The sequence below is a fragment of the Oreochromis niloticus genome, linkage group LG17 (assembly GCF_001858045.2).
Source record: "Oreochromis niloticus isolate F11D_XX linkage group LG17, O_niloticus_UMD_NMBU, whole genome shotgun sequence".
In the NCBI taxonomy this organism is placed as follows: Eukaryota; Metazoa; Chordata; class Actinopteri; order Cichliformes; family Cichlidae; genus Oreochromis; species Oreochromis niloticus.
This window is the reverse complement of record NC_031981.2, coordinates 13,551,806-13,569,123: the sequence shown is the minus strand read 5'-3', so window position 1 is coordinate 13,569,123 and position 17,318 is coordinate 13,551,806. Positions and strand designations below refer to the sequence as shown.

At 39.1% G+C, this 17,318-nt stretch overlaps 1 protein-coding gene and 1 long non-coding RNA gene across 2 annotated transcripts in view; both read right to left on the bottom strand.

The window, feature by feature from the left end:
- The window catches only part of LOC102082052 (uncharacterized), a 37,138-nt gene extending 27,231 nt beyond the window's left edge, over positions 1-9,907 (bottom strand). The window contains exon 1 of the long non-coding RNA XR_003214652.1: positions 9,517-9,907. This is a non-coding gene — a long non-coding RNA (uncharacterized LOC102082052). The remainder of the gene's footprint in view (positions 1-9,516) is intronic.
- A 5,416-nt stretch (positions 9,908-15,323) lies between these two features.
- Positions 15,324-17,318, bottom strand: part of apaf1 (apoptotic peptidase activating factor 1) — a 48,051-nt gene continuing 46,056 nt past the window's right edge. The window contains exon 27 of the mRNA XM_003444978.5: positions 15,324-16,911. Coding sequence (XP_003445026.1) covers positions 16,765-16,911 — 147 coding nt within the window. The 3' untranslated portion in view covers positions 15,324-16,764. The remainder of the gene's footprint in view (positions 16,912-17,318) is intronic.

Here is a 17,318-nt window from a genome sequence, read left to right as displayed (position 1 = left end):
CAATTTTCTACAACTGGATGAAGAACGGAAATGTTTCACGCAAGGTAGGTGGTTTTTAAAGCATGTGGGAGACCTACCCTGAAGAGCACGAAAAATACAACTGGCATGACTGCGATAAGAGCTGACAGGCTCTCGTTGACGTTCCGGTCTGCCTTACTTATCCGAGTCTGATGTCTACTCCCAAAACACCTGAAACTGATATGTCGGGGTGGGCTCCTAGTAAGTTGTTACGCAGCTGTGATGATTTTGTGACACCAAACCATCACAGAAAGCTTCTTATGTCACCTTTCTTATGCCCAAAAATGGTAAAGCAGAGATCACAAATATACCTTTTACACAATAAAGAATTTAGAGAAACGGATGTTAATATGAAAGAAAGACGATCAGAGGTTTAAGCTGCACTAGAAAAGCTTTTTATATAAGAATCTACTCATCCGTTTGGCCTCAATTAAAGTGAAGCGGCAACAGAGAAGAAGAAATCAAACTTGTAATTCTATCCAATTATCCAAAAGACAGCTGAAGCCTTGGAATCGCTTTAGATAATCTTTGAAATACATTTTTAGACAAAATGAGAGCCGTGGATTTTCCAGCTTTCACTTTTATTGGAAGGCCCATCGGAAAGGGACGTCATAATGGTCAGCATGGAGACAAGGAATGATTGGGCAAATACTGGAACCAGATTATTGTTTCTAGAGACTTTAAAAATTGTAAACATTGCATCATTTACATACCCCAAGCCCGAGGGGATTAGCTTAGCATACCAGGTTGAAAGTAGGGTCTGCTCATAAACTCTTAACCCAGCTGTTTCTTAACGAACAAAAGTGGGGTGCAGTAGCATCTCATGGCCTTACTGTTGCCACAGGGAGACAAACTGGTATTTATCAAGAACACTGTCAGTGAAACTACTTCATGCACAAGAGTTTGGTATTCACAAGTACACTAAAGACGATGACATAGAGTTTGTATCTGAATGGGTCATAGATAGCTATAGACAGACCTCCATGGTTCAGTTTGACTTTGACTCCACAAAGCTACACCTGTCATCACATATGGGTACACAACACCAGCAGACACAGGCATTAAAAAAATAATAAAATAAATAAAACAATAGACATCACTTAGTCGACTCCCCTGCAACCTTTATAGCCTCATCTTATTATATTTTGTAACCTGGTTTAGTTTGCATTGAGGTCTGCACCCTATGTCTAATGATACTGATTCATACTGAGAGTGCCAAATACAGAATGGCTCACAAAAGGATTCTCTCTGTTTTTTAAATGCGCACTGGTCGAATATTGTTTGAACCAATCATTTTTATTGCAGCCTGACCCAAGCCTGTTAACTTCAATCTCACAGAAAGGTACCTAAACCATGCAGGTTATCCCACTTCTTATTAAACTTATTTTTTTTTTTCTCAACTCCATACAGATCCAGTATGTGAAAGAATCACAGCCTCTGCAGGAGTTGAGAACATACCCAGTCAATATGAATATGCCAATTCAAGGTGCTATCAGTGTGCACACCAAGATATCTGCAGGACTGGACTTTTATAATTGGTTTGCTATGAAAAAAAAAACAACACAGGACTGTGTCTTAATAATACTGAATATCAGGCTATTTGTATCACACCTTGTATTACTTGTATTATCAAGAACAAACATAACATAACACCTCCCATCCTGCTCTGTTAAAATGTACACTTGTCTCAACTTTCTGTTCTGCTTAATTGATTAGTGGAGGCGGTCATTAAACCACTAATAAGTACACTCAGTATTGTGTTTCTAGTTCTCAGTCCAATGCTGTTAAACAACTTTAAGGGCAAGTGTCTACTGAACACTCAGAGTCGCTGATGCATAAAGATGTGATATTCAAAGACAAACTCCTCAGAGCACTTAAGCAAAATTAAGCCATCTGCTATCTTAAATTGTTAAATCTCATAAAAGGAGTATCAGGCGAGTGACAAACCTTAATGACTTCCATCCCCTCTCAATCCTCCAAAACAACACACGCATAAAGCCTGTGTGCATGTTTCTGTCTTCAGGGGGTTTGTTTTCACTATTTTTTAATAAAAATAAAATCTCATAAAAAATAACTAGATAAAGTGCACATAAGCACAGATGCAGAGTTTTCCTGAGGCTACACAGACTACAAACCCAGCGCTCATCAGCCTGCTCCTGTCACTCTGCTCCAGATCTGTCTGCCTTTATTTGAGCTCTGCAGCAGCAGCACTAATTGACTGGGACAACCAATGATTAATGCTAAATGTTGCGAGAAACTTAGAACAAGTAAATCTGGTCATTTCTTCCTTATAAAACCAAGTTATGCACAACTAAGCTTGTTTCTTTGTTGTTTGTTTTGTGTCAAACTGAAAAGGTAGCCGAGACAACAATGAAGACCAGAAGCCGGATGATTATATAATGTAATTTTTATAGGACAGACCACATGTGGTCTGGTGCTTCTCATTCCCTGCTAGTTTAATTATGGTCTAAATTTTCACTATGTTAATTTTGTTTTGTTTTTTTCTACAATTTCGTGCAAGTAGGACTGGGTAAACTTGTACTAGCAAAAAGTAAGGCTATGTTAAGGTTCAGGATGTTTTGGTGCCTCTAATAAATCTGTTGTATTGTTTTGCCACTGATACTGAAGCTCAGATATTGCCATGGCACTAATATAAAACAAAAACCCATCAAAGCACCGTGTCAGTTTACACAAAATAACTACCAATTCAGTAATCAGAGCTCAAGTGTAGTACAAAATGAATACTGTAAAATACGATCAGCTGGTAAATGGAGTTGGAAAAAGAGTGAGAAGATAAAAGTAACACCAATAAAGAATTGCAAAAAAGAGAGAGAAAAAGAACAAAAAACAACTTTGGGTAGTGATGTGAGATGAAGAGAGACTCTTTGGATCCAAAATTTAGGACAAGAAAGGAAAATCTGCCTCACAACCTAACAGCCACAGACAGCACCTCTCTCACAGCTGTAACCTAGAAAAACAAGATTCATCTTCAACACCATCAACCAGCTCCACGGAAAAGTTTGCTGTGATGACAGCTTTAGCCTCTCATGTTCTAAAAGTCGATTTAAAAATACAATTCCACGACATTTCTAAGAAATTCTCTTGAAAGCTTTTAGTGGGTCCATAATCGGTGGAGTCAGTTGAGTCAGAGCCTCTTAAGGCATCGTAATGAAAAGCTACCAGGAAAATAAGTGCACCATGTACAGACAGACAGCATTTGGCACAGGTGTCCAAACTCTTTGTGTGAAGAGGATAGGACATCGGTGGTGGATCTGCCAATTCTGATGTTCCCTGGAGAACACCAACTGAGCTACACAGTGCAGCGCTGTGAGCACAGGTTCCACTAAAGGACAACTGGAACATATGGTTACCCTCATAGAGTCTGTTTCTAACAGTTTGGTTGGGAACATAAACATTAATAGCCTGCTGGAGGTCACTTTGTAGGGCTCTCTAGTGTTCCTTCTGTTTCTGCTTACACAGAGGAGCAGATACTGGTCCTGATGCCAATCTGAAAGGGCCGCAGAGTGTTAAGGACAGGTGAAATTATACACATTGGTTTTATGCAATTCTTTACACTGATGATCGAGTCTTCCCTTACGTTTGTTAAAAAGTGTAAATATTTTACAGTGAGTGAGTCTATAAAGAAGCCATCAAACTGAATTGTTATCAGACAACAAAAAGCAGACGTACACAGACTGTATCTGAAGCTGCCATTACTGTCTCTAATGAGATTGCAGCAATCTAACCATCGAAACTGTTACTCAACAGCAGAAGACCCTGTATTGAACGAGGCAGCATCAAGCCAACTCAAATTTCTCCATTAGCAATGAAAGAAAAAATCTGCCACAAATTCTCTTTGGTAAAACTTACCACAGTGTATCGCTAGCTGATGAACACAATACTTAGTCGTGATAGTAGAGGCACAGCTGCCAGTGTGGTTCACAAAGACGGAGACAAAGAGAGGCAAAAAGTGCAAGGAAGCTAACTCAAAGATGAGAATGAATGAAGGTAAATACACTCATTTTAATGGAGTAAAGATTCAGTCACACAGTTAGTGACTCCGTGACACTACATTTTGCTAGGGGAAAAAAGTTTATTCCTTGAGCAGTTGGTGAAGGTTGCTGGTAGTCGCTAGGTAAAACAGTGTGCTAGTGCTGCACCAAAAATCTCCTTGCGATTGCTTTGGTTGCTAGGAGATTGCCATGAAAGACACCAACTTGTCTGCAACTACTCACCATATGCTCACCAAGCTGTAGTGAAATCATTAAGTGCACACAAACTGGAAACAAATCCTCCAAAATAAAAGTTTACCCTTTTGACTAATGTTGGTTGAGCCCTAACGTATTATGTTTAAACTAAATGCTTAGCAAATAGTCGGCAAGTGGTTGCAGAGAAGTTGGCTTCTTTCATGCAAACTATAGACCACTATGGCAATCCAAGCTATTGACCAAAGCAATTATGAGGAGGTTTTTCGTACAACATCTTGTTTGCAGGTAGCAGTCACTCGCCAGTAAGTTTGAGAATGTATATTTTTTTACTCAGTGACTGGTGATTGCTAGGGGGTTGCTGACTGGTCTCTTGGTCTGTGGGACCGAGTTATACTCTACTGCAATTATAAATACTATTCTCTTCACCTGTCAGTGTGTTATCTGTATAAATTAAACATTTATAGGGCTAAAACTTCTCTTTTTTAATGCATAAATTACATTTTGGAACTACAGTTACTTTGAGTAACTGAACCTATCCAAGTATCTGATTGTAGGTATAAAACATTTTCATACATCCACAAAACTCTTTATGTAACTACGATAAAGAGCTTGAGGAGGTCAGATTTTATGTGGGAGTTGCATTTTAAGTGCAGTTTTGTCTATCTGTCCCTGAGATGACACACATTTTGTAAAACATTGGGGATTGTAAATTGGGACCTTATAATCTGATCAGTGCACCATATGCATATTCCAGCCATAATGCTGGTAAGATAAAACTGACTGTCGCAGCACTCTGCCTTAAGAGGCTTTTAAAACTGCTGCTTAACTTCTGTTGGCGTGTACTTTCCCAGCTGCCATGAATTTTGTTCATGGGTGCAAAACACGATTCAAGGCATTAAAGAGTAGACTAGGGTTTGTTTGTTTTTTTAAACTGTGTGCATGTTCAGGGCTTATTTTCTGGGAGCACCATCCCAAAAGCTGCTCCGTTGACTGTTTGAATGATCCCTGCATTATAATTCAAGACATCTGGGCTAAACTACATGTGGTGACAGGAGACTGCATGATTAAAGACTCAACAGGGACAAAGGGGGACAAATGACCTGTCAAGCAAGGCGGTTTATCTGCTACATAAGCATGTTGAATGTCTGGTCATTTTATGGTTATGTTGCTAAGCAGAAAATGCTTAGCCTGTGGTGCAACATCCATGGGCTGGTTGAAGTAGAAATGAGTAACACAGTGAACTTCTTCACAAGGCAAGTAGATCATAAATGTCTACTTCTCACTGCTTTCATAATGCCTGATCTAGACCTCCAGCAGTCACAGCAACCACCAGTTTTACTGGTAGTGGAAAAAAAAAAAAAAAGCTAATAAACTGAAAAAGCAAAGGACTCATTTTAGGAAGCCAGGATGTAGCATCCTAAACAAACAAACAAACAAAAAAAACAGTTAATGAGTTTGCCCTGACAATATATTTCTGGATAATAATTTGTTTCAGGACCCCCTCCTGCCACCCGTCAGATACACGGACCACCAACAACTTACAGTTAAAAAAAGTTCTCCAACACATATACAGCACACGCTAAAATAAATGTTCTTACACTCTACTAATCACCCAAAAATATAGAGGAGCCAGACTGAGGTCCGACAAACTGACAGTGACATTAATCTGCAATGACCACATGACTTTTGATTAACGAAGAAATATTTAAGTGTCCACGTTAGCCATACGGTTTCACCAACCCAACCAGTACATAGCCTATTCCCACCAAAAAAACAAAAACAAACAACAAACCCCAAAACACAAACAGAAAGTACATCTAATATTTTGAACATGGCTTTATTGAATAAAGTAAAATGTCTGCATGTTGAGTATAAAAGCCAAATAATCTTAAAATCATAACCACACAAACAACAAAAAGATTCCAGCTAAATGCAGACAATATGGTCTCATAACACCATTACACCCCCATGTTACTCTACAGTAACATGGGGGTGTAAGTGGATCTATTTGTTTGCCATCAGTGACCAATAACAAGTAGTTTCAGTAACCAGCCAGTTGTTGCTACAGTTATTTGAAATCTGCGCAACTATGGTTTGAGTGTGCAACACCTTACTGGTTCAATTCCATTTGGAGGCAAATCTTTTGGGTTGTGTCAGGAAGGGTAACTGTAAAACTCATTAAAACCAAATCAAACATGCAGAGCTCCTTCCTGTTACACAATCCTGTGTCATCTCTCCAGTGTAATCCTAATTAATTTTGCAAAAAGTTGAGAAAATCACCACCACTGAGAAAATGTTTTTAAGTCTGACTTTACAGTGAACATTTTTTAAACTATGACAGACATGGTTATTAAATTCACTGATGCCCTTCAGCTCAATGGCTGAAGAGTTAAGCTATTTCCTCCTCCACCTCCTCTTCCTCGCTTCCATTTTCCTGTGGACTGTTAGCGTGGATGCTGCTGGTCTGGCTGGGTGATCAGCAGGACAAGGTGAGGCTCGGGTGACCACAGCATCTGCTGTTTCTGGGCCTTCTTCCATTTTAAATCTGCCACCCTCTCCTTAAAAATGAAAACTTAAGTCTGCATTTATGCCGTGACGTAGCCATGTCACCTAAAGTCACCTAAACCAACTGGGCAGATAGGTGAGAGAAGGTGAAGCAGTTAAGGAGAGATGGGAAGAGGCCCAACATGGAACGAGATCTGGCTCTGAGCCCTCTGGCTCACCGAGGGAAAGCAATAAAGGTGGCACGCAGCTGAGCCAACAGCTGACAGGAACAGGAACCAATGTTTGGCCAAGGTCAGTAAAAACAGAGCACACACATACACACACATGCAACCACTCACATCCACATAGGGTAAGAGTATAAACAGAAAAATAGGGTCAAAAGTCACATGGGAATGAAACTGTGGTGACCCAGTACTCAATGGGTGTCAGACACCCAAGGGTCATAGAGCAGAACAACAACACGTGTGTGTGTCTGTGTGTCTCTGTCTGTTGTGTGTGAACACTGGCATCAGAGAGAGTCATGTAATCCGCATACCTGCTATTGTTGGCAGACATTACGAGCTCTGCTAGCAGGTACAGTCGACACACAGAAACAAATACACAAAAGGCTTTTCAGTATGCAACATTAATTCTAAACACACTGTGTGAAACTTATTTAAAAATAAATTTATGAACAGTGGCAGGCTTATACCTTAGCTTATAGCTTATACCAGCATTTGTCTTTCCCTGTAGATGTGTTAATAATGACAAAAAAGCAATTAAATGTTGTGTTCATGTAAGAAAATTATTAGGATAGAAGCTGCAATTAGTTGATAAATTAGCAGTCAAAGTAAATATAGATCATTTCAGTAAAATAATCATAGCAATTTGGACTGTTTGTTGAATTAAAAAGCCAATTTTATAGCAAACGAACAGTTTTTTTTTTTTTTTAAACTTTTTTGTAAAATTTCACTGACAAGATAAAAGAGGAAGACTAAAAATTGTAGACTGACTGGCCATAATCAGTCTCTGACTGATCAGCTTCAAGTAGATCGAATTACAATGTAGATCTAAACATACATCAGGCACTGATAATTAGAAATGCTCACACCCATAACAGCCAACTTGCTAATAGCTACTCTTAATCATTAACCCGTGTTCATATTTCACTGATAATTTATATAATTCTGTGTGCACTTCAGGCTGCTTATCCAGCTTATACACAAACACTGCCCAGCTAATCTCCAACTTATAGTTAAAGCGTAAAGTGTTTTTTTTTTTTTTAATGAGACCTAAATCTGGCAACAATGGCTAGGATGCTAGAAGCACTATTGCTGACAGCAGAGTAGCTAGTCCAGGCCAGAGGACTAACAGCTCCCCTGCTGATAACATTACAAATGCATAATCTAGCAATGCACAGGAGGACAGGTTCTGACCCACCTGGCAGACAGGAAATATTCCTCCTGGCTGTACAAGGCTGATATTTTTAATGTTAGTTACAAAAATGATTCAAAATGCACACTTATGCAAACGAAACACCATTAAACACACAACTAATGTGGAGGATGCGACAACGGACAGGAAAAGACTGATGAGTTGATGAAATGCACACATCATAACGAGGGGATTGGAAACAGGAGGGAAAACAGCAGAAATAAATCAGACATAACAAGACGTGGGGAGTGAAACTGAACACAATGCATACAGGAAAAGAGACTATCAAAATAAGACAAGAAACACACAGACTCAAGACACGCACGCTTGATTGAGAGACTGAGTATACAAGCATAAACACAGAGCTGAGGCTGACTAAACACAGGAGACGATTAGACACTGAGGAAGGGAGAACTATGATCAGTAAGGACTGAAGGTTAACCGAAACCCACTCTAAACATGAAGAAAGAATAACCAAGAATCTTAGAGCTAGAAACTAAACAAAAACTGAACGATCTAATAAGAACTCATAGGCAAACCAAACACAAACCACACAGAGAATATAACACAGCTTAGAATATCATTTTAACCAGATTCAGACAATCCAAAACATGAACTCCTGGAATGACTTTTGCAAAGCTCCACCTAAAACTCTACTGAGAATCTGTGGACTACACTTAAAAGTAGGATTCATGTCAAGAAACCAAACAGTTTAAATTAACTCAAAATTCAAAGTCTCTTTATTTGTCTCCCCCCCCTTTTTTTTAGGGTCATTAAAGAAATTATTAAAAGCCCCAAATTACCATAAAAGTCAACCTCCTTGAGAACCACAGGTAAACTTCTGATCACATCTGTGACCAGATTTAAATACTTTGTCAACCATGTGGTTTGAACTAATGCAGGAAACTGGTGAAAGATGGGATTTGTTGACAGAAAGAAGAATCCAGAGTAAACCCTACCTTATATAAATACAAAAAACATCACATAATCAGCTTCTAAAATAGCTACTTGTGGCCACTTAAAGTCTTATGACACACACAGTCACACGTACATTTCCAGCCTACAAACACAAGCTGACACTCAGACGTGCCTCACACCTCCCTTCCCCCGAGGACGTACGTGTGACTTTATTTAGGCTACCCCATTCCTCACTTTTCCGAGCGTGCATGCGTATGTTTGGCTGGCTACCCAAAAATCTGCATGCACAATTGCACGTTGCAAAGCCACCAGCTTGAAAAATAGCAAACAGAGAAAATTAATGACAGGAAAGACGGCGTGTAAAGGGAGAGAACAGAGGGAGAAAGAAAACAAAATGAAAGTCTTAGACAGCAGACAGAAAGCCGGAGGGGAGCTTGGTTCTTTTGAAACAGACCCTTTTTAAATCTCCTGGGAGTCCATGTGCGACTGCAGACCTCTCACTGAGAAACTAGGGGGGTTTAAATATCACCCTCACATTAGCCTACACCTCTGAATAGTTAGTGCTTCTTAAGGAGACTAATTAGCCTGTAGGACTCTGAACTTTACATTTGAATGGCTTTTTAAAGGAGATAGTGTTATTCAGGGCGCAATTTACTGGATCTGGATATCCACATCAGTTTTATCACATCTTTTCTTTGTGTTCCTTTCAAAATTAATTAAATCTAAATGCATGTGAAAATAAAATGACATACAAGGAAACACTTGAGAGATTCTGACAATTTTTCATGCTTAGTAGCACAGCGGGAGAGTATTTTTTAGCTCCTGAGACATTAAAAAGCAGCCAGGATTCAGGGGGAAAAGAATGAAGCCTCAACTTGCCTTTCTTTACCCCGAGTCATCCTGTATCGAATTAGGACTTTACAGCATGACAGGCATCAAGAATATGGAAAGGAAGCCCCGGCCTTGCTGCAACCATGAGGGGGAAGGTGGTGTCAGTGGTGTGTAGACACTCAGACAGCCAGATAGCTGTAATTACTTCAGGAGACGACAAAGATTAATTAAGCAAGAGGGAGCAGAATTAATGAGGTTAGCACACACCTCAACCAGACTTTAAAAACTTCACACCACTGCCGTAGAGACTGCAGTTTGCGTAACCGCATGTGGTGAAGAGTCACTAATATTTCCCCATTTTGAAATCATTTTGTTGTTACATAAATATGCATGCAGAGGAAAAGTAAGGCTGTTTCAAAGCATGCAGTGACCTAATCCCAAACGTAATCCTACCTTCAGGGGCTAACAGTATCAGGAATGTTTAATTTGCACTTGAAGGCATAGGGATCACAGCTGATTACTCCATCCAGGTGTAATTGCGAGCAAGATATGATCAACAGCAATTTAAGATGCCATTAGCCTATAGCTCACTGAATGCTAAATTCAGACAGTTGGGCTCTTAAGAAAATGTGTGTAATTGCAGCTTGAGCGTGATTAAAACCCTCTAAATAATTTTGTCTTTCTCTTGGAAATATCCAGCTCAGGGTTAGCTGAGAATATACAACCTGATAAACAGGCTTGTGCAGCAGAAAACTCGAGCGTGTTTACGTCACCCAGTAAATGACAGCATATAAATAGAAAGCGCTGGAGTCTGACAGACAGCTGGCAACGCTGCTATAGCATGTCATATGGCTGCTCTAAGACTGATCCAGTTCCCAAATCTAAATGGCAGCCGTGATGCACTGCAGCACGAATGACTGAGCACCCAGAGACAAATGGTTTCAAGTTTAGTCAGGGTATAAGTAGGTAATGTCGTCCTGTTTTTGGCCAGATAACGAGGGCTGTTTTTGTGTCAAGCTAGAGCTCAGTAAATTTATAGACGGGACAGATTTACTACGAGTATTCAAAGCTGGTTCTCAGGATGAAAAACAGGTGGCGAGGTCATGGCAGAGAAAATTTACCCAACGAACAGAGGTTGGCAAAAGATGCCTGGAGGATGTTTCATGACCTCCAGACTGAATTGATGGTTTCTGCCTCTGCCTTATTTTACGATTTAATTTTCATTCGATTTCGCTCAAAATAATTTATTGAAGTAATTGTTTGACAGCTCTTACATCAACTTCAGCTTCTTAATTAGCTAACTTATAAACTGTCATGGCTGTGTGCAGGCAGGCAGGAAAAAAAGGACCCAAAATACAGGACTCGCTGAGGCAAAGGTGAACTCAAAATACAGAGCTTTATTGTAGGTTGCACACTGAACAGAAAACTAGCTATACTGGGGGAAAATAAACTAACAGACAGGCAAGCAGGTAAAGAGAACATACAGTGTAGTATGAGGGTACGATGCAACAAAGGGCAAAGGCAAACACAGGGCTTAAATACACAGTGGAGTAATCAGGGAATAGGAGACAGGAGGGAAATACAGCTGGGAGAAATTAGGGCTAACGGGGGGGCAAAACTGAATACACTGACATAAGACATGGTCCTTCAAAGTAAAACAGGAAACAAGAAACAATTCGCAAAGACGCAGACTTGACACTGAACTAAACCTACACTAAACATGAAGGCACAAGAACAGCATCCTAACAAATAGAAAATCCTAAAGAAAGACATAACCAGAGCAAGCTAGAACATAAAATATTATAAAGAACCACAAAACACTGAGTCGTCAGACTCAGGACCATGACATAAACGATCAGTTCCACCTGGTGCCTCATGTTTTTTCTTTCTTGCAAGGAACACACATTTTGAAATATCTAACAAGTACGACCCGTTTCCACATGAGTGTCTGGAACAATGTTACAGTGAATATTATTTCTAGTATAAATAATGCAGTCTTGTATTACCTGTTAGCACACTAAATACAATATAAAAGACAATCACAACTTCCTGATCTGAAAAGTGAAGCCAAAGTGGAAGTCTCTTGCACCCACATTATTTACAAAGTCCAGCAGGGGTCAAAAAGCCTTTATGCTCTTAAATCTATAGACCATCAAATGCTTGGGTTACCTCTACAGCATGCCATCAAGTTTGGCAAAGGCCTGGTAACAAGCCATTCATTTGATTCAGGTGTGTTGGAACAAGGATGTGTCTAAAAGCTGCAGGACGGTAGCTCTTGAGGACTGGAGTTGGACACCCCTGGTCTAGACCTTTGTAAAAACCTTCTTTCTGAGTTTATGATCTTAGTCACAGTGAATTATTCGGGGTAGGCTCTTGACCAGGCAGTTTCACAGTCTGACACACCTCTTGCTCATCACATCCGATTTGAAAACACCATGTTGCTCGTGTCAAGACTTCAGAACACGAGACTGCATTGCACAAACCAATGGGTGATGACACAGAAGCTATTTTTTTACTGTGACTTTTCTGACTTTCAGAGTTCAACTTGAGGGGGGATTTCAGCTGAAAAATCCAACTGGGAACTCTGGATTTCCGACTTCCCACTTCAAATGTAACTGCCCATCCAGTTATTAGTCCAATTAGCCCACCTTTACATGATATATTTCAGTTACATCCTTGCATCAGAACACATTAATGTTTAAACTAAGAAATGTGTGCCATAAAATGCATCCTATGCAACCTTGGCATGCGTTTTGAGTGATGTGCGCACCAGTATTGGCCATCAGCTTTATTGAGTTCCTTCATTAACCACTGCTGATGTTTATCTGTTGTGCCACATCAATTTTCTGCTGTAAAAATGTTTGAAATTAGTTTGACGAAAAGCTGAAAGCCCATGTTTCACAATCAGTCCAAAAAAGTCTTGGTGGTGTCTTTGGTCACATTTGTTAAGATAATTGATTATTCAAAATTGGCCATGGATGTGAGGTAAAAACTGCATGAACTTGTGTTTAAATGTGGCTTGTAGTCTGAAATGCTTTCATTAAAACAAGAAGTCTATTTCCATTTACTAAGATGCATTTTTGAACTCATATTCAATGCACAAAAATTTCTGGCAGAAAAAAATAATGAACACATTTAAAATATATAAATATATAATAAAGGTTATGCAAGATTTATCCCAACAAAGATATATTAGTACCAATTACATACCCTGAAAAAATTTCTAGCATAATTAGAAGTGTTGGAATCATAAAAAATAGCGTTCCCTGAAGGCAAAATGTCCTGAACTTTGAAAAATGCTCAACAAACCTTGACAACACACAGTCCAGTAAGGTAAAATCCCATGTTAGCGCTCTATGCACATCTGTCATCACATAGAAATCCCATTAATTAAACACCGATGAATCATCCTACAGCTTTATCTATTGCACATAACTCAACTGAGAACTGGATTTCAGTGTTGAAAGGTAGTTGGTAGATATAACCACAGAGACCAAATGACCTCCAGCATTTATGTGAAGGAGGGAAGTTATGTAGGAATATACTGCTGCTTTTTAAATGCAACCAGGACTACAGGCAGATTTCAATGAAAAGAAGAAGTATTGACTTCAGTGCATCATGTTTTTCACAACAGAGATTAGTTTTGGATTTTAAAAACTGTTACAAATTTGATTTACAGCATAACGAGAAAAATTAATGATTCTATTACACAGCAAAGTAAAATTTCTGAGAGGTGAGTTTGAAATTAATGTGAGCAAAAGCAAAAATTCTTCTATTGTGCGCTCAATATATTTAAAGCAGACATGAAACGCTGGGAAAAGAGAGAATATTTGATTGCATAAAATAGCGCTTAACGCATGATGCTAACATTTGCTTTACCAACTATATTATGAACAGCCAGTCCTCTCACTCCAGTCTCGCTGTTTATTAACTGCAGTACATATTCTACCTGATCCACCTGATTCTGATCAATTATCTAGTATTTAGCTACTTTTAAAACTGAGCTCATTCAGTGAAATCAAAGTCATCTGATGAATGGAAATCTTAAAGCAGGGGTGTCCAACTCCAGGCCTCGAGGGCCGGTGTCCTGCAGGTTTTAGATGTGTCCTTGATCCAACACAGCTGATTTGAATGGCTAAATTATCTCCTCAACATGTCTTGAAGTTCTCCAGAGGCCTGGTAATGAACTAATCATTTGATTCAGGTGTGTTGACCCAGGGCGATGTCTAAAACCTGCAGGACACCGGCCATAGAGGCCTGGAGTTGGACACCTCCCTCTTAAAGAAACACATATATCAGCTCATGGCCTGGGCAAGTGTCCTCATCATGAATTGCAATCCACTCTGTCATAAACCCCTCTGCATAAACCTGTATTGGATGGATAGATACAGGAGCAGCATAAATCATAAAAACTGTATAATCCTTTATAAAAACAACATTGTTAAAAGTGCTACAGGTCTACACTGAAGGTCTTATAATGTAATGCTGTGTGAAAATGTATATAGAACAGTGATAAAATACCAAAAAAGGTTAAAGAAATAAACAAAAAATAAAATAAAACTGAGATTGTGAAAAAGAGAATTCTGGCAAAGGGCCTTCATAACATATGCACTATAAATATGAGAGCAGCAAAGAGGCTTGATACAGGAATGTCTGTGGAGTCTTATGTCCTGACAGGTGTGTTTGCCTGTCACATAAGAAGAGCTCTTGTGAAGTTTTATAGAAAACGGCGGAATGATTTCCTGCAGCGTTCTTTAGGCAGCAGGGTCGAATAAGTCTGAGGGAGAATGAGCCTCTGCTACCTCTACAGTGTGAAATGGAGAGGTGATGGTTTGTTCACTGACCTTCTGTCCCTAAATGCCTCAAGATTCTGGACAATGGTAGACTGAGCCTTGTGGATTAGTTTGTTGTTCTGTTAGATATAAAGACAGGGATTTTTCCTGCACGCAAAAAAAAAATGAACTCAAGAGGAAGATTTCAGATCTTCTGCTAAGAAAAAAATCACCAGTATTTGTACTTTTTTTTTCAGATGACCAGAAAACAAAACAGGTAAATGCATAGACTCCTAATCACTGCACACACGAATTGAGCCCATTCTCTGTTACATTACAGATCAAAATATTTACTCAGGGAAAAATATGATTGCAAATTTGATTCCAGACAGTTGAATAAAGAGAAGCTGATTTTGAATCATTCTGGAAAGCAAGTCAAGCAAATCCTTTGTCCCTACAATGCAGGCCATGTGCGGATGTGCGGTGAATCATGCTGTCACTGTGCCTGAGAGCAGGGGCTCTCGCTCCTCATGGGGAGCGTCAGACGGCAGGAAGGAGGAGGTTTTATAGGGCAGAGCACACCAGGTCTTAACCATAAATTTAGAGCCTGCTAAACAAAACACAACTAAAAAGAGGGAAAAACACACACACACACATACAACTTCACAGCATATGTGATTTATTCTTAAAAAATTACATTTTCCATTGTACCACAGCATATAACAGTTTACATCCTGAGCAGATATCAGCATATCCGTTAGAAGGAAATTTGATGATTGAACAGCAACTTTAAAAAAGCACCAGTGAGGAAGGGCACAGTGTGAGAATGACACAAGCATTATTGAAATTCATCCTTTGATTTATTTATTTTGTTTGTGCTTATTGCTCCAGCTGCACATGGAGTCCACACCTTTCTCACTGACATGAGTGGTTTCGATAAAGGTACAGGGACACTTGCCTCTCTCTGTAAAACCTCAGAATTTTCACTCAAATTAAGGATTTGTTTTTCAAGTCACATTAAGAAAAGCATCCTTAAAGATTGTAACTACTTCTTCCAAGTGCTCTCAACAAGTAAAGGCTCAGTAGTAAGACAATGTGCACATATAAAGTAATATCTAAAGTTAACAGTTATATATTTATATGAAAAAAGGCAATTAAAGCAGAAAAATGCCTTTTAAGATTGGCAACATGAAATTCGAGTATAAATTATAAATCACATACTGTGATTATATTTTATAGAAAACATTTCCTTTGATCCACGTTCAAAAGTACAAACAGTTCCGACATACAAATAGTCTCTTTAGCTTTGAAAAGAATTTAGATGCAATCTTCAGTGCTTAATTCATAAAAACTTTATCATGCTATCCATTTTTAATGCTCATCAAAGTGCACCAAAAGCTCCAAATGTGCTGGTATGTTGAGAAAGTGTTGACACAAAGCACACAGTATGTGCATTCACGAAAAGACTGCAGTGTCTAGAAACAGTTTAAAACTGTCAATAATGAATACTGACTCAATGCAGAGGTTCGAAAGCATCACAGCACAGACAAACCAAACTCACTTCATCACTTCTAACAAATCACAGGACGTCTATGATAGCTTTTACGATTACATACATACATATAGAAGTGGAAAATCTCTTGCACATGTGCAATCCTCAACCCTAAAAAAAACACAGATATTTTTCATTTAACTCTTTCATCTGTTGGTAAATAGTAGTGATAGAAAAAAATGGGTTTGAGAAGACCCGATGATCAGGTTTGCTGGCTTTTTAGAAATCAGTGTTACCTTTTAAATGCACCTCTTTGTGTTTAAAAAGATGTGTGTAATGCAGATTCAAGGAAGAAGATTTCACAGTGCATCATTTAAAGCCGGCGCAAACTGGTCATGTGACCCCAGCAAAGTGTATTTGTCTAATGCTCTCAAGGCTATTGTTACTGACTGTGCAAAGTGAAAATGTAAACTGTTTTTCTTAGATGCGTAGGCCGTTTAGCGTTGGACAATTCTGCATACATTATGCAATTGAGCAGTTCTTGCAATAAGCTGGATGATGGCGTCTGTTTCTGTCATCTTTTGGAGCGGTGCCGGCGGCGTTATCGTCACACCACCCTCTGGAGGATGTAGAGGATGCCGATATTGTCGATAGTGACAAAGGTGGAGAAGTCGGATGACACGTGTATCTTCTTTAAAGCGCTTCCCGTTGTATAGAAGGTCTGCAGAGCTTTGCCTGTCTTCACTTCCCACCACTGGATATAAAGAATAAGGACAAAAAAACAAGAACATGTTAAAATCATTACGTTTGACCCGAGGTTATCTGAAAGAACAAGAAGTTATGTACAAACCTTTGAAGAAAATATGTATTTCAATTCAATTCAATCTTATTTTATTTATACACCACCAAATCACAACAACAGACATTTCAGGGTGCTTTATATTCTAAAGAGGACAAAGACAAACACGACATGTGACCAGCATTAAAATGGGTTGGAAAAAGGTGATTTAAGTGACTTTAAATGTGGCACGATTAAGACAGGCTGCTCTCTGTATTTCACAAACTGCTGATCTACTGGGATTTTCCTGCAAAAACATCTCTAGTGTTTCCAGAGAATGATCTGAAAAAGAAAATACCCACACAGTGGCACAATTCAGGATT